The 22,506-nt window shown below is 35.8% G+C and overlaps 1 protein-coding gene and 1 long non-coding RNA gene across 4 annotated transcripts; one reads left to right on the top strand and one right to left on the bottom strand.

The window, feature by feature from the left end:
- Nucleotides 1–698: 698 nt before the first annotated feature.
- LOC107077842 (uncharacterized) lies at nucleotides 699–8,947 on the bottom strand. 2 transcript variants are annotated; one of them, XR_001478824.2, is made up of 4 exons: nucleotides 8,842–8,947; nucleotides 7,841–7,906; nucleotides 5,179–5,329; nucleotides 699–4,856 (listed from the first exon to the last, which is right to left on the bottom strand). It is a non-coding gene; the product is annotated as an uncharacterized lncRNA (long non-coding RNA). The 2 variants fall into 2 exon arrangements; XR_011190244.1 differs by lacking the exon at nucleotides 8,842–8,947 and adding an exon at nucleotides 8,743–8,789.
- A 128-nt stretch (nucleotides 8,948–9,075) lies between these two features.
- On the top strand, nucleotides 9,076–21,605 carry pax9 (paired box 9). Of its 2 annotated transcripts, XM_006632698.3 has the most exons (4): nucleotides 9,076–9,260; nucleotides 9,857–10,489; nucleotides 12,945–13,084; nucleotides 19,926–21,605. In XM_006632698.3, the coding sequence occupies exons 1-4, from the start codon at nucleotides 9,113–9,115 to the stop codon at nucleotides 20,178–20,180; spliced, it is 1,176 nt and encodes a 391-aa protein (XP_006632761.2). In that variant the 5' UTR covers nucleotides 9,076–9,112; the 3' UTR covers nucleotides 20,181–21,605. The 2 variants fall into 2 exon arrangements, with proteins under 2 accessions (XP_006632761.2, XP_015206650.1); XM_015351164.2 differs by lacking the exon at nucleotides 12,945–13,084.
- The last annotated feature ends 901 nt before the right edge of the window (nucleotides 21,606–22,506 follow it).

Raw genomic sequence — 22,506 nt, 5'->3', positions numbered from 1 at the left:
ACGACTTTATTATGTTTCTGTTCTATTTTTATATATGTGCGAATTTTAATTTTACTTCTAAATTCGCATAAAGGTGGTTTTATTTTATTCTGGAAATTTGACATCTGACAAAAATCTGAACAATAGCACGATAAATGATTCTCGATAAAACTGTTTTTCAATTGCCTTATAATAAGTTAAACGTGTAGCACGTTTCGTGGTAAATCACAGCAAACCTATATATGTATATTTCTATATGTCGTCTTAGCAGTTAGACGCTTGTCAGAGAGATGTGCCATAGGTATTTTAGTTAAAGATAAACCTCATTAACAATATTCAAACCTAACAAAAACAACGCGGACGATGATGGATGACAGGCTTGACAGTCATTGGCAATGGGATGAAGATGGGATAAAACATACCTTTAGTGTTCTGCGTCTTGACTTATTCTCCCCAACTGTCTGGTTGTCCAACTGCAGATATTTTTCCGTTATTACTTTTGAAGGGATATCCTACCTCGGTCAGCAGTACAGACGTTGACTAATGGAAAAGGTACCACTGGCCTGATGGGTTAACATACAAAAGCAGTAACTCTTTAATATGTGCAAAAGGCCTTCAGACCCATGGCGTCCTTCTCGTAGTAAAATTTTATTGATGATCGTTGGAAAGTTATGGCGGCTCTAACGTTGTAAAATTCGTAATAAAACAGAAAGCAGTCATTAGTTCACCAGACATGTCTTTATTTATTTTTCGGCTGAACACTTGCTGCACAAAACAGAAATAGTAATACAATTAGGTTGTTATTGCTTTGTGACGCTTTACACAATTTTGTATTACAAATACTTCTCCAGACAAATTCTGAAATAAAGGAGGCAGACAAAGGGAGCGCTTGCACTGATTAAGTTGTTTAGTCACCGAATACAGGAACGAGGAAGGCTAAGCGTACACTCGCGCATTTCATTTTTTTTAGAAGAGTTAGGACAACCAGCAAAACAAAATTCGAAAGCAAATTCCGCCAACGACGTTTGATATGTGGCATTTATGTGGTGCGTGTAAGACCGTGTGTGCCAAACACCATGTTTAGCAATGAAAAGGAGGTTGTTTTAACCCATTAAGTCGAGTCTTTGAGGGAAACATTATTTAGAAACAATGTGGAAGTGCGTAGAAAATCGAGAACGGGGAGGCACTTCTTTACCCAAAGGGTTGTGGGAGTCTGGAACAAGCCACCAAGCCACATTGTTGAAGCCTGTACTCTGGCTTCTTTCAAGATCAGACCCTCGAATCAAACTACTAACCTCCAAAATTCTAGAAACAGATCAAGGAATTGTCCTGCGTTTTAATCTGTGTTCTTTTAAGGTGAAACACACCGATTTAAACTACTCCGTGATAATAGGTAAATACCACACGCTTTACCGACTGAGATTATTGAACCGATTTTCATCTCAATAAATTGTAGAGGCCCACTATTTCAACTAATGATTCCAAGTACGTTTACAATGATAATTGCTCAAAAGCGGTATTTCCACCTAATGTACGAGTTTAGTTTTGCATTATGCATATCCTAATGTGACGAAATTATCTGAATTACAGAAGATGAAATATTAAAGCACCTGGCCACAAGATTAATCTTCTTTTCTGAGACTGCGTACAGTTTTCAGTTAACTTCCAACAATACAAATACTCAGCCTAATTATGATGTTATACTGCTCTGTATTTATGTTAGGTGGATATGTATAAAGCTTTAATTTGTGTTTGTGACTTTCGAGCTAAAAGGTAAATGTGTATGTTTTCTAAAAAAAATCATAACGTAGTCTGTAAACTTATTACGTATCAAAAACAAATTTCAGACCAGAAAACAAAAACTGTAAAATATATTACTTTGTGTTCTTAGAAATGGTTTTATAAAATAAAAATAAACATTCCCCAGGAGAAACAAAAACGATTGTTCTAGTACCAATTAGTATAGTTACTAACTATACTATTTGTTTAGCTAATTAGCACGACAGCCTTGACATAAATTAATTTAAGAAGAATTGCTTTGGAATATTCAGCTACTGTACTTCGACTATCTTTATTTTTGTTGCGAACGACGACGGGACACATTTTAAGTGAACGTATGACAATTTTATTTCCTTTCACTAAAAATCGAAATGCGAAATATTTCTAAACAGTATTTACGTTTTATATCATTTCCAGCAGACTCAGCAAATGAAAATTCAATTAAATTCAAAATACTATGTATTAACTTGTCTTGGAAAGGCTAAGCTTCGAATAAACTGGTTACCGTAATAATACACATTCCATGAAAAAAACAGGAAAACCCATATAGCTGAAAACCTTACTAATACAATTGTAATATACAAATAGTCAAACTTGTTCAATAAAATAAAATGACTAAAATGACTAAAACAGAGTATAAACACACGCATACACAAGAAACAGCTGAATAATTGAACTTTGGGAAGTATAAAGAAACACTTATCTTTATTTTACTAATGTATAGTGTACATTTAAGCACCCACTTACAAGAATCTGACATTCTTCAATATTTAAACAGGCGGTCGGACAGCAAAATTCACTTTTTTATCTGGAAAATTTAATCACTGCCAGAATCTCACATAGCACGGCTCCCTCGTGGGTAACAAAACCATTAATACTATCTTTGGTCAGTTGGCATTTATTCCGATATATTTACCCGTAAGGATTAATAATCAGCATGACTTCTAAGAGGCACGGGAATGAAACCTGTCTAACTGGCCTTGCGCGACTACTGCTGATTCTCTCTGTCATTTATATCGCTTTTTTCTTTATTTGATTTTGATAGTTATTGTTGTAAATAGTCTAATACAGCTAAAATAACATTCAGAATAACACGAAGGTCAATTTACTGTGAATTTACAAGATACAAATGTATTGATGCATTTTAGATGAAGACAGTGCTTTGGTCATATATTTGCATAAGCCTATCGTTGAATGTAATTGTAAGGCGACGTAAAATGTATACCTACGTAGATGTACTATAGTACAGTTCAAATGTATGAACGAACAGTTTACAGGCTGCAGTACCTTCATGTTATGACGAGGTCGCCATTTAGTTAAGAAATTACCTCTCTACGGTAGAAAAGAATACAAAAATGACATTTATAAAAAATATATAAATGTCTTTATGAATGTAAACATTTCCCTTTTTAATATTACATCTGATCGTAACTTTATTAATTAAATTATTTTATAAATATTTTATTATTCAAATGCTACTGGTATATACAGCTGACATTTCGTATGTCTATTTAATGTTATTACATGTATTTTAAAGAGGCAGACTGGAAGAAAGAAAGAGTTTAGTGGTGTGGATACGATGTTACGTTACGTCGGCCTTACGCATGTGTGTGTCTTTCAGTTTACGGTGAAAATATGAACCTCCAATGTGCTCAAATCATCCTTATAATCTATAATATTATTTTCATTGCAAAGAGAAAAGAGCAGGGACTTTTCATATGCAAACGCTTTTATAATCTTATGTAACATCAGACTAGTCTACAATGATATATTCATTGTATAAAAGCGCAATTCACCGTTTGCAAGTGACCTATCAATTCCAAGCTATTTGCCACAAACCACAAAACTGTGGCTTCAGATTAAACCGAACATGTTTTTTTTTTTAAATAAAAATAAAACGCCTATCGTGAAATGTTAGAGAGGGAAATGCATTTTGTCGTTCAAAATGCATTTTGTAATTCGCATTGGAAACCATCCATTTTGTTTAAGGTAGTTGTTTTTCTAAGGCAATTGTCTATTCATGCAGTGAACACTTCTGTTATAAGAAACAGGACAGTAAGACTTCTGCGTGCTGAGATAGCATTCATTTTTTATTGTAGGCGGTGAAAATCCTTCAGAAGTTCACAAATAAGGTCACAAGGAACAAGGCGAATCCTGCCTTCAATTAAAATATATTTTATAGCTATGCTGTGTTTTTAAATTGCCTTTTTAAAGTGTCTTTTGGCAGCTTGATGAAACCGATCGGACATTTTTTTGAAACTACACTGATGTATTTTCTATCGACCTAATTTTTTTTTAATTGTGTCATAGATGACACTCCATTTTTATTCGTGGTCTTATGTTTTTCAAGGCGATTTGCAGATGAAACGACAATACATTTTCACCAGCTGAAATATATAGATACCTCGTGCCTGAACGAAGTGTGACTTTGCTTTTACTTGAAGTGCCTATACTATATTTATATAACGATGAGGGTTTTAGCTCTTATTGAATTCTTTGTGAAGTCGAAATGCTGTTTCTAAAATGATTTCTTCTTCTTTCCCTCTTAAAAAGACAACTGTGCTCTTTCAGAATTTGTTGTAATCTCTTGTTGTCTCAAGGGAAGCCAAGAGCGATTAATTTCTTGTGGTTAAACAGAGTAACACCCTCTGGCTAGCTCGCGACTTCTCAGTATTTATCAAATATTTTAAGAGTGGAATATAATCACGGAAGTTTTTATAAAAATATTTCCCGTGTGGTGACTTACAGTATTAATTTAAGACTTGACATAATAAAATAATACAAATAATATTGATTACAGTCACTCATCCTGTGGTAAAATATTATTTCTATTTAAGTCGAATTATGGTGTCATAGAAAAAAGGGATGTGTTGCTGAAGAATAATGATAGGCATATAAAGACTAAATATAACTAATATATATTTTCTTGGGCTTGGGCAGCGTTAAGATTCCATATACATTCCATTCTACATAATTTGTTATTGTGTTCAGCAGACTTGTAGGCTGAATAATTCGATAATAAATCATTTTGCAGTCAGATTCCTTAGCTTTCTTAAACGGCCTTCATTTGAAATTGATAGCTGCGAATCGGTACCATCCTTGTAAATAAAAACAAGAAAGACAAGTATAAGTTAGTTCATTTGCATTGAGATGACAAGTGTAAACCCCCCTAAATCTACTTCAATGCTGAAAATGCCGCTCATTTAACGTGGCTGAAAAGCAATGTCAATTTGTACAGAGGACACCGCTGCTTAAGAGATCTCATTTAGCAAGTTTAAATGTGATTAAGACACCAGTTTACCCGGCTGTATTTATAAACTTGGGATCATTTGGCTTCTGCGATATATCCCAGACATGCAACTTTTGCACCTAGAATGACACTTTCTTGCATCTGTTCACTGTAAAATGAATGAAACGCACCTCTCTCTTCTTTCCAGCTACACCAGTAGAGGTGTCTGTGTACTGCTGTCTTTCGACTCCTCTCGAATAAGATCCCGCCCAAGGTAAATGTTTTGGTTGTTGATTCCCGGCAGTTCACACAGCTGTTTCTTTCACGAGTCCGCTTCTGTTGCTGAAAGACAAGGACGGTGGAGTTTCACAGCAAGCAAGACTTGCCCAGGAATCTGTACTCGGCTGACAATGGTCCTGCGATAATTTCTGTCCAGACGATCAACCGTTAATATTGTATAGAATTAACTACATCTACCTAAGAAGTACATGACAAGACCATCATCATCATCACCAAAACATTTTAACATTTTTTAAATCCCGCTGTGAGCGAGACTAATTAATACGATTCGAATTAAATATTTCTAGATGCTTTCCCGTAATTAAGTTTACTAAGTAAATACTTTATGTAATAATTAAAAAGGGAATAGATTCAATAAAATAAGTCACAAAAGTAGAAATGGTGCATTAAATCGCTTCATTTTAGAAATAAATACAAAACATAAGAAAAGCAAAACTTTTCCACTTCTATCAGAACACCTCACGCACAGATTGAGAAACATCTTGTTATTATCTAATACTCTTGATACTTAAGGAATGCATGCTTCTTTCTCATTACTAAATAAATATGCTGTAAATTGTATATATCGCTAACGTGCTGTTTTCTTGCATTTTTAAAAAAAGGTTTTCAATGTATTTCTCATTTTAATCTTGGCATGGAAGGAAAGCGATCTTAAGTATATAACCCACAGACGTAAAAACAAAATGACGTGCGAAAACGCGTTTTATGACATTCACGGAATCTATGTTTCATGCATTGCTTGTATGTAACCAACAAGACAGCTTTATTGTCTTATTCATGATATTAAATATGGCCAGAGACACTAGATGTTTTGATCCCAGCTGAAATACACGCAATGCTGGAGATTTTCAATTATTTAAATCATGCTTAATAATTGTTTTATATTCTATTTTATTTTTTCGTATATTTGAAGTTAACTGACATTTATTTAACAACGTACCTACAGAATACGTAACGTTTTGTAACAAAAACCTAATTTTAGCCGAACCAGTTTGGGAAAATGTTAATTGCTCTGTGGTTAAGTTGGTATCTCCTGCCTACCCCCCATTCTTAATTTATATAGGGGTTCCCTTGTTTTGTGATGCTCAATTACTCTCCCAGATTTATACTCTTCCTTGAAAACATCTCTTAGAAGAAAAAAAATGGAGAAAAGTGAAAGTAGAATTTGACCTATTAGAATTATAGTCGATTCAAAGTACCCCAGGACAGTGCATGTAGTTTTTTTCATAAATCAGCAAACCTGTCTCCCCAGCCTCCCGTCGCCAGAAGACGAAATATACGGTCAGTCCAAAAGCGTGGACGAATTAATTGCTCACAACCGCGACCACCAGGAAGACATGAATTAAATAATGTCAAATAAGTCATCCTTGATATCAAACCCTGAGTGTCCGGAATCGTTCGGCTGAGACCCCTACTCTCCTCTGGCTGACAGTGGATGTGACCTTTGTTATTCCAGCCCACACTAAGCACCTCAATGGAAACAAGTTGAGCACGTTCACTCCTGACAAACATTATCCTTGAGCCACTGGAGACCCAGACACAGAAAACGAGCTCTTCCGACAAGGATACATCAGGAACACACATTGAGAAAGAAAGCGAGAGGGATAACAGAGGAACAGAAATCAGGACTGCAGTCATGTCAAGAGATCAGGTTAGGGAATCACTAGAATCAAAACATAAGAGGTGAAAGGCTTTGGGTGAAAAGACACATCTATAATTGTAAAAATAAAAACTCGGAAGTCACTGCAAGACATTGCTTAGAAATGAAAGCTAGCTACTCAGAAATATATAATATAGAACTAAACGTCATATATATATATGTGTGTGTATTATAACTTAGAATATAATGTATATAATAGGCCAATATATTGAAACTGCTAAACAGATAAGATCGGAGAAATATAAACATCTTCTGTATCCAGACCTAGAAAATGAAAGAAACATTATATATTCAAGAAATAACAAAGAAATTTGTTACATGAATCCATGAAGCAAGCGCAAATGTATATTTATATCCAGGCGTACGTTTATTCATATAAACAGCAATCGATGGTGCGTAAAAGGACTGAAGGCAGTTAAAATTCCGAAATTAAAAATTCGACGAAGCTGAGTATTGGTTCGTAGTGTGCACAGGAGTCGAACCAGTTCGAGACACTCCATTAATTGAGGCTTTTACACTGTTCAAACCAAGGTTTATCGAAAATAGATAGAAAGCCCCTACAAGATGCATTTTGGAATCTTTCACCTCATTGCTCCAAGCTCCAATTCTTTCTAACCTCCACGCTCAGTGGCAGAGACACAATATACAAAGGTAGTTTTACAATTGACAGAGTGTTTAGTTCGGTCAAGTAATGCATAAACGCACAGAAATATATCTTACATGCACGATTTAAATAGACCACAATTATCTAGAAAATGTTGCACACATTTCTACCACATTTGTTTTGGATCCCCAAAATGCCTCCTTTTGACCCTCTGTACTGTACCACGTGAACTCACTTTTGTAACTTAAAAGTCCTATATTTTAATTCAAATGAGAAAATATTTCGTTACCTGGAGGCCAGATAGTAAACGTTTCAGTCTGGATCAGGAACGAATATGCAGCTTAGTAATCGATGACTATTGAGAAAACAAAAAACGAATATAAACAAAAAAAAACACTATCAAGAGTTAAACAGGCATCTTGACATGGAATTGTATTGCTCACAATATGAAACTGTATTCATCAGATGCATATACCAGCACAAATAAGTTTCCGAATTACTGCACTATTTAAAATATTGCTATTCTATATTTCTGTATTTCACACAAGCACTACGAATCTGAACAAGAAAACAAATAAGACGAAAGCCAAATCTTTATTGCATCTCTTGAGGTGTTTACATAATGGAAATTATATTTTAAAAGTATTCATGCAAAATCTGTTTTTATTCCTTTTCATAGGAAGTACAAGCTGTTTTCTAGTAATGTTAATATTCAGTACTAACTGAAACATTAGACTAATGCCCACTTTTTGTTAAATTTAAAATATAAAACAAAATAATTAAACAAACAAGAAAAAATATGCAGCGCTAATTTTTCAAACGATCCGATTGTACATTATTTGGCAATAAATCTTTTCGGTTGCCTGCATCTTTGAATTCACCTAACTCAGCTTAGTTTACATTTTATTTTATGACTGCAAACACTGGAGTCTGATGGGTGCCTAGTGTAGCACCGAAAGCACAGTTACCATCTTTCAAAAATAATAAGATCTACTTCAAAATACATGTAGACAACTCCATAATACAGGCTCACTGTCGTATAAAAGAACTGAGTCAATACCACATCAGGAAATATTTAATTGTTTTGATTTTTCTCAATAAAAATGTATGACATTTCTTTAGAATGTTTCGTTCAAAATAAACTTTCTCTGACTTCTGCGTAAATGAAATACTACGTCGCCGATGGCTTACGTATCTCCATGATCCAGTATTTTTACGATTTGTTTAGCCAACATGGAATGACAGTTTAAAACAACATTATAACGCGTTTCGTTGTTTGAGTAAACTTACCATCCCTACGTTGTAAAATATGGATTTGAATAGAGGTGGGAGATCTGGCCTGCCAGGTCGAAAAAGATCGAGGAACTCTTGCCACAGAGCTGCGTGTCATGTCAACTTCCCTGGCCAATAGTAACTCGATTGGTGTCAGACTCCAGCTTTTATTGGCTGTCTAGCAATGCCAGGGAAAAAAAGTTTTAAAAGTCCGGCCCATCTTTGTATTAGATTGAAATGTAAGCCAGTCGCCTCTCTCGTCAGGAAACAGATTCCGATTTTACCTCTCATGCTACAATCTTTATTGCTCTTCCAGTGGAAAAGCGACTTTGCTCTCTTATCACCAGCGTCCAGGAGAAAAGGATTCCTGGCCCCCTGTCCCATTGAAAAGCGTAATTTACAGAACTCTGTAGTTATTGGTGGACGAAACGCAATGGGTAAGTAAATTCACCGGGAAAGCTTAGCTGTCAATTGGGATCAAAGACGGATTCCAGCTTGCTTCGAACCAGGGGCATTTACAAAATCTCGTGAACCGTGCGCCAAGGGTCGTCAACACCAAGACCGAAATGCCTTTCATGAACGTTAACATAATATAGAGGAACTGTATTTGAAATATTATTTTGTAGTTTTGTATTCCCGTACGACAGATAAAAACGTCCACAATTTTGTTCTGTGATATCACTGTCCATTTTCTCCTATACATGTTTGCTTTCGCAGTATGGACACTGCAACTTTGCTTTTTTCCTTTGTCGTTGTTGTTTTCATCATTTTTTTTCATAGAATTATATCATATATCACTGAACATTCAATGCAATCATCTGCTTTGAAGACGCTTGCTACATTTTCACTTTAAACTAATAACACGTTGTGATGCTAGTTGTGGAATTAAATGTTTCCGAACCGAAAAATAAAATTTCTTTAAGTGCAGTATCTTCACAAATTTAAATCGTTGTTTTCAGTATACCTAGTAACGGTTGATTTGTTGATTCTAAATGTGGTTTTCTCTTTTTTTTGTCTCTCTCCCACAATCCAGAACCTGCCTTTGGGGAGGTAAATCAGTTAGGAGGCGTTTTTGTCAATGGCAGACCACTGCCTAATGCCATCCGCTTGAGAATCGTGGAACTTGCACAGCTGGGTATCAGGCCTTGTGACATCAGTAGACAGCTCCGGGTTTCTCACGGTTGTGTCAGCAAGATTCTGGCCCGATACAACGAAACTGGCTCCATATTACCGGGAGCCATCGGAGGAAGTAAGCCGCGCGTCACTACCCCTACTGTGGTCAAACACATAAGGACCTACAAGCAAAGGGACCCTGGTATTTTCGCATGGGAAATTCGAGACAGACTTCTGGCAGATGGGGTGTGTGACAAATTCAATCTCCCTTCTGTTAGCTCGATCAGCCGGATCCTCCGCAACAAGATTGGGAATCTGTCTCAACAGAACCAGTACGAGTCCACTAAGCAGGCGCCGCACCCTCCTCCACAGCCGACTCTGCCCTATAACCACATCTACTCGTACCCTACTCCAATTGCTGCAACCGGGGCTAAAGTGCCTACTCCGCCCGGAGTTCCAGCCATCCCCGGACACATGGCTATGCACAGGATATGGCCCTCCTCGCATTCCGTCACCGATATTCTGGGCATCAGATCAATCACAGAGCAACAAAGTAAGCCATTCATTGTGTGGTCTAGCATAAACTGCATGCTAAGTACTATCACAATACAAGACAGCCTTGATTCTTCTTATCTCGTATCAGTGAAATGTGTAGTCCAAGTTTTAGTCTTCTGTTTTGGGTTTCTATTTCAGATACACGACAGCTTCTAAATTAATTCAGAATTTGTCGTAAACGAACTAATAATTATCCTTAGCAGCTTCTGTAGCAGCTAGAAAATTATGCTACATAAAATACACGGCTATACCTTGCACTTTTACAAGTACTGGTGCTGTTGTGATGTTACGGGATCCTGAATGGAACAAATTGTGGAAATTAATAGTTTTTACGCTGCGTGTTATTTCAAAGCTAAGCGCTCAAGTAACATAACTATAGTTCAAGCAGTTACATTAAAACAGATGGTTTAGGGCTTGACGTTATAATTAAGGAGCGGATGTAGAATATTAGTACCGGTACAAGGAAGGATAGGCGCATAGAGTAGATTCTCTTAACATTGGAATAGGGTGTTCAAATATCGCTTGTAGCTGTAGCTGAGATACAAGTAAACTTTGCCTTCCATTTTTACCGTCCGGAACGCGTGCCTGTTCAGTTATAACAATTATTTTCGGTGTATTATGTGTTTACTAGATTTCTCACGCATTCATCGATGTGTGTGTAGCTGCCTGTGCTTCCCTTTTCCATTTTCTTGCTCATAAAAAGGGAGCACATTTGTTTGGAATTAGGAATGAAAGTATTTTAGACTTTGGCACGCGCTTATTGTCACAGCCATATTCCATAATTTTAAAAATAACCTAAATAAAATAAAACGCCATAGTAGCAGATGGACAATTTTTTGTTGAGGCAGAAGACATTTACAGAAGCAGCAAAACATAAACGCCACGACAACTTTGTTTTTACAGACGAACCAAAATTAAATTCAGGGAGATTTGATAAAGCTGACTTGCCTATGATGTGTATTTCACGTATTCTTTAAGTTGTGTCATGTATACCTATTGATTGGTAATACGTCTGTCTTAAATGCTGTATGTTGTCAGAAAACATTGACTACATAGTGCTGATAGCTGCCCCATTTTTTAAAGTAATATGAGACCTCGACTTCAGACTTTCTAGCCTAGGCATAGCTGTACTAAATTATTTAAAAGCGACGCAGATTCGAACTGAACAAGATATACGGAAAAATACATTCTCAAAGGGTGTTTTTACAAACAACTCTTGCATTTCCAAATGATTTGCAGATGTTTGTGGCAGATTTTGAAAGCCGAAATAAACTGTACTCTACCTTCAACAAAGCGAAACATTTTTAGCACTTCCGTGAAAGTTCTACGATAGATATGTTTTGATTTTCTAATAAAATTTCAATCTAAATAATAACGAGAATTTTGAATTTAGAGATTTCTTATATATCAATTTCTCTATAAAATTGGGCATTACATTCGTTGATCCAAAATGTCAAGCTTCAGTGCTGTAATGGGCTTTTTAACACTTTTTAATAACACGCCTACATAATTTATAGCTTCAAAATGCATTACTGCTACAAACGTCTACTGCTTTGTATCAGTTTTAAATTCCTCATTTATACTAATCTAAGCGGACATACAAAATAAGCCTAACTTAGTAGTAGTCTTTTTTTGAAGGAAAGCTAATGTAGGCCTTATCTAGGCGACCTTTTTAGAATGAACGAGGAATTTTGTTTTTTTTTACACATAGACTAATTTGTGTGTACATATGTTGAGACTACCTTGCTCTGTAAATTCATATTTAAACAATATTTTCCAGTTTCAAGCAGGGATACATGAAACTCCAGGTGCTTCCATTTTTACAAAGTTAATTAGAGTTCTAAGAAATATTTTACTGTATACACGCAGGCTACTATAATTTAATGGAATGAAGATGTTCACTGCATGACCATATCCTTTTGACCTGTTGTTTTAAAGCATGTTAAGTGTTTATTTTTATTTTAACCGTTTTAATTCTAGCAGTTCATGTTCGAAATTTGTATCAATAAAATCTCGAATCACTCCCATTTCTGTTATCTCCGTAAAAAAATAATTTTGTATATTTTCGTAATTCAAGCTAGTCTAAAATAGAAACAGTTTATCTGTTTGTTCAAATAGACGAGTCAAGCGGATATCAATTTTTCGTAAAGCTATGGCATTAGGAATATATATATATATATCTGCAGGACCTCTCCTGTTGAATTCTCATTCTGAGCGATCATTTTAAATTAAATTGTCAAAGGTACGCGTCTGTTTTTGTACATTTGTTTAATTGTTACACATGGAAATTAAAACTTAAAAAAGTGTCCTTTTTAGAAAATAGACATAAATGGACTAAGAATCATACTACTAATCCCTAAATTTGCTGTGTTCAGATTTGATGTGCAAATCTCCTCAGTTCTGGTATTTTACTGATACCCTCTCCTATGTCTCTCCGTGTGCTTTGCCTTCAGTTAGTGACAGTTCCTCCTATCCCAGTGCCAAAGTAGAAGATTGGAACACACTAAACAGGACTAATTTTCAGCCGCCAACCTCGCCTGTACTCAATGGCCTGGATAAAGCTCACTTAGAACAAGAAGCAAAATACACACAGGTAAAAGCCCACAACTACTCCATTTATATATAAATTACTCTGTATTTATCGTCTAGTGAAGTAGCTCCAGAACTCGGAATTGCAGATTCACTTCAGACCAAAACTTCAAATGTGTGCGTGAAACTGATGAAACTTAAGTTTTTCTTGATAGTCTGTTAAAATGTTTTCAGCTAATGCTCAATTTAAAGTAGCACTTGTGTGGTTGTATGGTAATCTTATCTATAATGTGAATGTTCATTACGTGAGTACGTTTGTGTCAGTTTGTATGTGTGTAGGCCTCGAAGATAAGTTTTGTTATCTTGGTGTTTATTTTTTGCTCACAAAAAAAGTTAGTAAGTAACACAAAAAATAAAGTTACGAATGAGATAGTGATTAGACTCGAATAATTAATAGTTTATTTATATATCTTAAACTATTCATTGTGATCACAAAATGACTCACTCACTCCGTTAAGGATTACTGAACATTTACTGTATGGAACATGACAGCTAATAAGCTGTCACAGAGGAGTCATGATTAGTCGAAATGTTTTTTTCCCCTCAGTATAGGACGGGAAATACCCACTAAAAAACGAGTGTAGCCAACAGGTAAGTGTAAAAGCAGTGGAGCGGTTTTCGAGTGTAGTGAGGTGGTGTAGTGAGGCCTCTAACCTGTTCTGACGATTCACAGCAACTCAAGAGGAACTGTCTCTAACTGCCTTAATAGTGCCGCCGTGTGTAGTCAATCAATAAGAAGGTGAATTTCTGAATCCACGTGAAACGCAACGAGATCGCAGCAACAATTGTCTGCGACAAACTGTATTGTCGACGTGTATGCGTTAATAGCCTAACAGCAGTTCGAGATACCGAGATCCATGCATTTTGTTTGTGGGCTATTAGATTAGAAAATAAAAATAAAATAACAGTGTGGGCAATACTCCAATTATCACAGAAACGCACACCTTAGCCCACTAAGAGAAAAAAAGAGGATAAAAAAAAACCTTGTTTGGAAACACGAAATCACGTAACATTCGATTTTAATTACATTAATATAAGGTAGTTATGGTATTAAACTATTTGTATAATACAGAAAATGTTTATCATAAATAATTAAAAAACAAGTAAAGAAAATATAGACGACTGAAAATCACACATAATTACTCTAGAAACTACTGTATTTACGACGGATGCCATTTTAAGTTCGGAGTGATGAAATTAAAGCTTCCCTTTAAATGAGTTTCCTAAAGGATATTGCTTAAATAAAGATCTACACTGCAATTTATGTTATTTAAACAGGTAACAGTAGCAATCAACGGATTTATTCATACATCAATTACCTTAGCCTACATGTTTATATGTTTCTAACATTTTAATAAGATCTTCATTTATTTCGTTAAATGTGTACTACCCTAAACTTTTAAACTAATAAAATAAACAGTAGGTCATAGTTTCGAAGACGATTCTAAAAAAAATAAATTGATAAATAATCACAATAATACCAATTAAGAATCACTAAATTTTTTATATAAATACATTAATCTGATACCCGGTCTTTATCAAAATGAGACAACGTAAATCTTATATACGCACACTAGGACTGTGAAAGCAATAGACAAATGCGTATATATTTTTTAAACATAGAACGTATCTTGACATTTAGATATGATTATGGTAAACCAATTAACGGACTTGTTTAAATCCTGTTTTGTGTATTAGACAAATGCGTCTCTACAAAGACGTTCATAAGATAAGAATCTTTTCAAACAAGGGCAAACTAATGAGCTAAAACACAATATGGTATTCTTTCGACCTAAGCGTGTTTCAAAAATGAAATGTTTTAGCTACAGAATTGCATATAACACATTTTTTAAATATGACGTGTAGTATGTCGTCTAGCCTATATCAACATTAAAACTATCACAGAATAATACACACAATACTCGTGTGTATTACACAACAATACTCATACGAGACAAATGTCTTTTTAAAAGTCTTTTTAATACAATAATAAACCTTTACTGTTCAAGAATTAGTACATGTCTTTGATGTACCTTATTGATATAAAGTTACAATTGACTGAATGAGAAATAGCTCATTTTAGGGTATAACCGGGATAACCCCAAAATAACGTTCTTTTTATTATCTGCTACTGGTCTATTTGTTGTCCATTCTGTACTGTGTACAGCCTTTAATGTAATTAAAGTTTATTTGATAAAGGTTTATAGATATCAGGCGTCAGAAATATTTCGTAGCGCATGTACTGACATCTATAATTGGATTGTTTACCCAAATATGTGGTGTTCGAGGAAACAGGGTTTGTGTAATCTCGAGAGTTAATAGTTTAAGGTGAAGCAACGTGTTTCGTAGGTGTTACTGAGGACCATGAAGTCTAGACTTAGACTAGGAGGAAATCATCCTGACACCGAACGCAATTGGTTTTTTATCCTTTCAGTTTTGTTCCGCTTTTCCATTGTTTTTAACCGATTCACTTTTGTAGTAAAGTATTATTCTATGTTCCTGTCTTAATTCAGTGTTATGCACAGAAATTGCAAGAAACAAAAACACACAAAACAGCGTTTTTTGCAGTGTTGTGAGACAGAGATCCATACTTACTGTAAATGTACGGATTCCTGTTAGTTTCTACAATACAACCATAAATGCGTTGCTGTAATATTTCTGTTATTTCTTACCTACCGTTTAGTTACTTGTTCGTCTATCATAAATGATCAAATGCTTAATATGGCAGATCTCATTAAACGTTGTCATTTATTATTTACAGACCAATATAGAATTCCCGTGTTGTCATATTTCAGCCACAGCCACGCTTTAACTCCTTCTCATCTAACTTTCGCGTTATTAGCGTTATTATCTCCCTCACATTACTTAAAAGATTAGGATACAATCATGCACTAACTTAAGTTTTAATGTGTAACACTGCCACTTTAAAGTCCTACAATTAAGGTCAATTTACTTCACGTGCTGCAGTTGAATTTCACGGCCAAATGTTTATACATTGTTTTAAATAATAATAACGCTAATTTTCTAATACAATAAAACAATAAACCACCGTAAATCGCAGTACTGAAACCATAGCTCGGGACGTGTCTTTCAACACCTCAGTTACACTGACAGCTGAGTCACAGTTCTTACTGAACTGGCATAACTTCCGATAGGCAGCAACTGAGATTGATAACATGCATGATGGCCAGACTTATCTATACCTTTTGCTCGTTAGTAGACCTTTGGCAGGACGTTGCGAAATCTTCGTTTTTTAACCTTTAAAAATAACATGAAGGAGACACTAAACATATTAAAACTACATTCACTCTGCTTCAGCTAAATTTAGCTAAAATCCAATTGATGTATAGGGCCTGGTTTGGCGGTGACGAGTTTTCATTTTTTTCCCTGTTGATGGTTTTTAGGATAGCAGCTTCATTCTAATGGCATTTTCTATTAAATTTGTTTTGGAAAATAAATGTATGTGCCAGGGACCGAGTAGCTATCGCGCAGTCCAAAATTCATACTGCAGACATAAAGCAAGTCGGCTTTTACTTCAATTGTCAATTACATGCTTTTCCAATTCGTGCCTGGTGCTGGTTTCTCATTCAACATGTAGATTACTTATCCCAAGAGACTCCATATGCTGCAGTGATTTATGGGTCCCATTCTGAATTCACAATTAAATCATGGCTGTTAATGAGTTTCCTACCTGGAGTTCACAGTGAGTTGCTTATGTTGCTGGGAGACGCTTTAATTATTTTGCTGTTTTGTTTTTGTTGAAGGCTTCCTGAGCCGGTTCTGAAGAACGAAAATCCAACATGGACAGGAGCATTAGTTATTTTTTTTCTGAAGCATGTACTGTAAGCTATATTGTAAAAGCTGAAAGCATGATGAACAAACCCAGCGCTGTACACCGATTCAAAGCTAAACGCCGACACTAAAACGCATATTGCTTGCCATTACGTAAAATGTTTATGAAATTCCAAAACGCTCTAGCTTTTTAAAAAACGTTTTAGGGGCGGCTCAGAGGGTACAAGTTCGTTTTTCTTCGGATGACGAATAGACTAAATAAATCAGCCTGAAATAGGTCAATCTTTCTCTTCAAACCAAGCTCAGTAATAATGATACACGGCCCATTAGTTAACACAACATATTAGATTTTAGATACATTTACGGGCGCTTTTGCAATGTTTGGATATTGTTATACCAGTAGGGAGTAAGCTAGTGGATAAATTAATCTATTAAACTGGGTGATGCTCTCGGGTGGACAGTATACCCCCTCCTGTTGCGACTCCAGTACTACCGAAGCTATGCTGAGCGCTTTTTATAAATCAATGAATGGTCATTTGCTGAATAAGGTAAACTAGACTTTCTTAACTGTGATCTTAATATTTAAAATTAAGGCACAAACTCAGAAGGGGAAGTAGGCCTAATTTCTACATGGCGTGCAGTTAAACCCGTCTCGAATAAACAACTGCAAGTCATTACGAACAGTTGTACTGATAATAATTGTAATGCCCATGTCTAAACATCTAGATGTAAGTTATTTTTCATCCTTTGTACGAAAAATGGTTTAAGGTTTAATCTCATCGAAAACAGGCTTTCAGAAAAATAAAGCCGCGAATGACAAATTACTGAAAACACCTTGTTCATAATTTGAGGCAATAGCAAATCATATAGCAATTCCACATATTTAACGTATTATAATACGTAAACACATTTAAATGCCTTTACATATTACATTAGGAAAATACACCAACTATTGTTCAGCTCATCATTCACCATTATTTACGATACAAATAGGTTTATGGACTATATTTCCCAGAAGATAACGAGGTAATGGTCTAAACATTAAGTCTGACCTTCCATGTCATAGCTGAAAGTCTGGAGCCGGTGATAAACCATCCGTGAGAGTGCACAATTTTAAAGTGTACACAAGGAGTCATACTTCGGATGTCACAAATATATAGTCTGCGCAACACACTGCCCTTTTTTAATATAATCCACTCCCGTGAAAACAGCTTGATTACTTAATAGCAAATATAAAATAAAATAACCGTCAAGATGGCCCAGAACGCCGAGAATGTCTCGTCAAGAACAACTGCCTGACTAAAACAGAAACTGGGAGCTGTTAGCCAGCTAAGGTCAAAATTTAATTTCACTAAGCAGCAGTGTTACTGTCCAACAAAAGCGGAAGACTAGGCAAATATCACCAAAGTCTGTAAGACACAAGATGTGTTTTTTTTTGCTCAAGCTCGGGGCAATTGTAATACTGTTATAATTTTCTAATTATCACGCAAGCAAGCAAAGATTCTTTCATTTAAGTTAATTTAATTTAATTCAATTTCCGACATGATTTGAATACCGCCTACATCTAAAGTTAATACTTTCCGGTATTGTCTTAGAAGAAGAAAAAGCAGAAGAATAAGATGACTTTGTATAGCCTATGTACAGTATGTGTCTTTAGCAGGTTATCTGATACATTAAAATCCCAGTCGGTCTTTCATGTTTTAGCAACCTACACATTATAGTCAAGTTAACATATGAAGTGAAATGAATGACCATAAAGTGTCTCTTTATTCAAGAGAAGCCTACTTCCTATCTGCTTCCTATGGAGTGTCCAATTACATTTATAACAATCGAGAAATACAAATAGATAATTTAGGAGGGCTTATCAATAGGCCCACATTTTACACAACGGCTCTTCGAGTATAAACAACACCATAGATTTGCCAACATAAATTACACTAATATATGCAGCATTGTTACTTCTGAAACAAAGTAACATTTACGTCACTAAATTTCAAAGAATGTATTAAAAAAACAGCAATGTAGTTTTAATTTGAAGAACTTCAACGATTCGTAAGCTTTTCTTAAGACTCATAAAACTATTTTCTGAAAGCCTGTTCTCCTACATTTGAACGCCCTCAAAGTGAAAATAAAAAATGCATACTGTAGGATGGGTTACGATTGTTATCCTAACAGTACATATCTGTAAATCGATATTATATTTCTGATGCTCTGAATTATGTTATGCTTCATAAGAAAACAAAGTACTGCGGAGTACTGGGGGATGCATCTAATCTCTTTTCACAGCATCGAATTAGAATGGAAAAGAAAATTAAAACGAACTTGAAATAAAATTGAATTAAATAATTTTTATTATTTTTGATTTGTCATACGTAGAAGGGGGCGACGTGGAAGAGATTCAATGCAAATATGGATTAATAAAAATTTGTTTATGGATTTTTTTTCTGCCTTAAATATACTGCCTCACCATGGAACAGGGCAGTTGGTATCCTGTTCAATCACCAAAAGATGTCTGAGGAAATTGACAAAATGACACTAGATTTTGCATGTTAGTTCCTAATAAGGAGGACAAATTATTGATTAATCTTGCATTCTAAAAATATAATACTTATAACAGCCAAATTATCTTTTATGTCATTAATGCTTAACTAAACCAGACTTATATATGTTAAACATTAGCATATATTATGTCAAATATGTATAAATGCTTCTAATATTACTGAAAGGGTGCTGGCCTAGCATAATATGGCACAAAGCATTTGGTTTTGCTCCATAAAGTAAAATAAGACTCCATACTTTGATCAATGGAAAACAAAATACAGTTAAAGTACAGGCATTATGCCAAAACAGAAGCAATATCCATCCCTTGGAGTATCTATTCCCCAGAAACTGAAGAGTGTCTCTAATAGAAACTATCTTCAATAGCTTCGCTAAGTCATAGGCCACCCAAGATATTTTTTTTTCAGGCAATGTTAAGTTCTTATGCATTGTCACTCTGCCAGAAGTCAGTCTGCATGTCTCACAAGCCCTCTCTCTCTCTCCTTTTCTGTCAGGCGCCGAATGGATTGCCCACAGCGAACAGCTTTGTCTCAGCACCCAGCATGGCTCCCTACCACCCACCCACCCAAGTGTCACCTTACATGGCGTACAGCGCCACCACGTCGGGCTATGTGACAGGCCACACGTGGCAGCACCCCAGTGGCAGTGCCCTCTCTCCCCACAACTGTGACATCCCCGCACCCCTTCCCTTCAAGAGCATGCCCAGTGCCAGGGAGAGCAGCCACCCGGTCACAGCCTCCGTGCTCTAACGCGACGCCCGGCCCGAAGGCAGAGCTCGGAGCGCACAGGGTGCAGAGAGCGCACAGAAGAGCACACTGCAAGCCCAGTGCTTCCCTTCTCTGCTCTCCGACTGCTCACCCCATGGAACTTTTTGGGGGAACTTCCAGAAGCTTCTCATATCTTACATATACCCCATCCAGCTGCATAAGGACCTGCCAAAGGCCAATATCTTTTTCTTTTAGAAAAGATTTCTGCTCCTCCATTCCTCCCCTTCCTTTCCACAAGAAGGAGAAGCATGGAGTTTAACATCCTGTGCATTCCAGCACTGGCCATTACTGAGCACCTAATGGAACATGCTAACTCTAGAAGATATGACCCAGGTGGCCAAACAACCCTGCTGTTTTAAAGCATTAATTTATACAAAACACAGCCCATGGGGCTGAAGGCAAAGACATAATTTCCTTCTAATCTAGTTGTTAAGTCATTCAGTATATCTAGGAAAATGCAAGTCCTTTTTTTCTACTTGTTCATGTGCACTTCTGCCAATTTTGTCAAATGGCATTCTGCAACCTAAAATAAATAAAACATTTTTATATATTATGGTAATTTCAGTTTGCATACAAACTATTTCAGGGTCTTATTTTTTAACATTATCATTATTGTTTTTTTTATCTTATGCTCCTTGAATATGAAAGCGATTTTCTCCCCACTAAATAATCTTAAGAACGTCTAAAAGAAGATTCTTCAAAGTGGGTTATCAGTTAACATCAATCAATAACAAAATAAGATTTTTTGTAACTTTGGCCAGATCACCTTTATTTATTACAGACAGGAGAGTACATTGAGCAAAAAGTGTAATTAGGGTTAAGTAACATGAAATGTGTTTTAACTACAGTATGGAAATTCTCTCCATTAAAATGGAGGCAGACCAAATGTTTTTTTTCATGATGTGTGTATAATGAATTTTAAAGATTAGCTGTGCAAACTCAAACTTTGTACAATAAATCTGAATGCATCATAGATAAACAAAGTAGCTCTTTAGGGTAATAAGGCCCAATTTTAAGTGTACATGGGTGTCACATAATAAATAACACTTCAAAAGTGTGACAAAACCTGTACCTGAAAGTGAATAATGCATGTTTGATTATAAACACCACTAAAAATGCCATTCTACTGCAACTGTTATCCATACTGTTTTAAAACAACTACTTAAAATTGACCTTGATAAAAAATGTCAGGATATACAGAATTAATCAAAAGTAAAAAAAGCAACATGTTCTATTTATGTCTGAAAGGAGTGGTGTAATTGTGAAGACTGTTGAGTGGAAGAAACTACAATGGTCCTTTCTGAAATCAAAGCTGTACTTGACTGACGATAAAGCTTTATTATTAGATATATTATTATGTATCTTGTGTTTTTTGTAAATACAAAGAACCAGATTTATTTTTCTAAACTGCTGTTGCGTGTTTGCTTTTGTTTCTCATGCCTTCTCCTTCACCTTTAGATTCTGACACAATGGTGGGCTGACAGGTGGGCTCTCCACCCAACCTTGGCACGTCCGTTTAGATCTTGATCTTCAAAGAAAGGTTTTTTTTTTCACGAGGGCAGGGCAATCAGCAATGGGGCAATTCACTCTCTGTAAAAGAAAGAAGCTTCACATACCCAACATTTCACATCGATTTACACTTATGTCTATATATGTCTGTATGATGAATAAACAAAACACAACACCCAGATCTAAAAAAATTAATCAAATATCCTAAGCATAGATATTAAAACAAAATCAGAGTAGAGAATCAAGGTGGATTTTTTAGAATGGAAAGTGCCATACTTGTCCTTAGCACTAACACAATCCTGTGAACACTGATGCACAGACTTATTGAGTTTCATAGGCTGGCCAGATGGGGTTGTCTTATGTTAATGGTATTGGTGAGGTGGTTTGACAGATGTTCTACTCAGCAGAGATCAGGAGAAAATGCTGCCCATGGCACAATCTCAACATTGCTTTTGTTAAAGTCTTGCTATTGTGATCCATATTGTGGCACTGTATGGTCTTCTCTTCCTGGAAAAATGGTAATTCCAGGGTGGCTTGCTTGAACTGAAAAACTTTGGCTGAAGAAGTTTTGCTAAATATTAAGACTGTTATAAGACAATAAGACAATGTGCAGCGAAGGAGTTAAAGGAGATTAGAGCTGTTGATTTATACAGTTCTTCAAGATTCAAGGTTCCGGGTTTGATTTGGACCTTGTGCCTCTCTCTGTATGGAGATAACTTGTATAGAGTGCTCCCTGTGTTCATGTGGGTTTTCACCTAGTGCTTCCATTTCCTCCCACTTCCCTGAAGACATACTGGAT

Source organism: Lepisosteus oculatus, chromosome 8, assembly GCF_040954835.1.
Source record: "Lepisosteus oculatus isolate fLepOcu1 chromosome 8, fLepOcu1.hap2, whole genome shotgun sequence".
Lineage (NCBI taxonomy): Eukaryota > Metazoa > Chordata > Actinopteri > Semionotiformes > Lepisosteidae > Lepisosteus > Lepisosteus oculatus.
The sequence above is the reverse complement of the archived record's forward strand: the minus strand, read 5'-3'. Positions and strand labels throughout refer to the sequence as shown.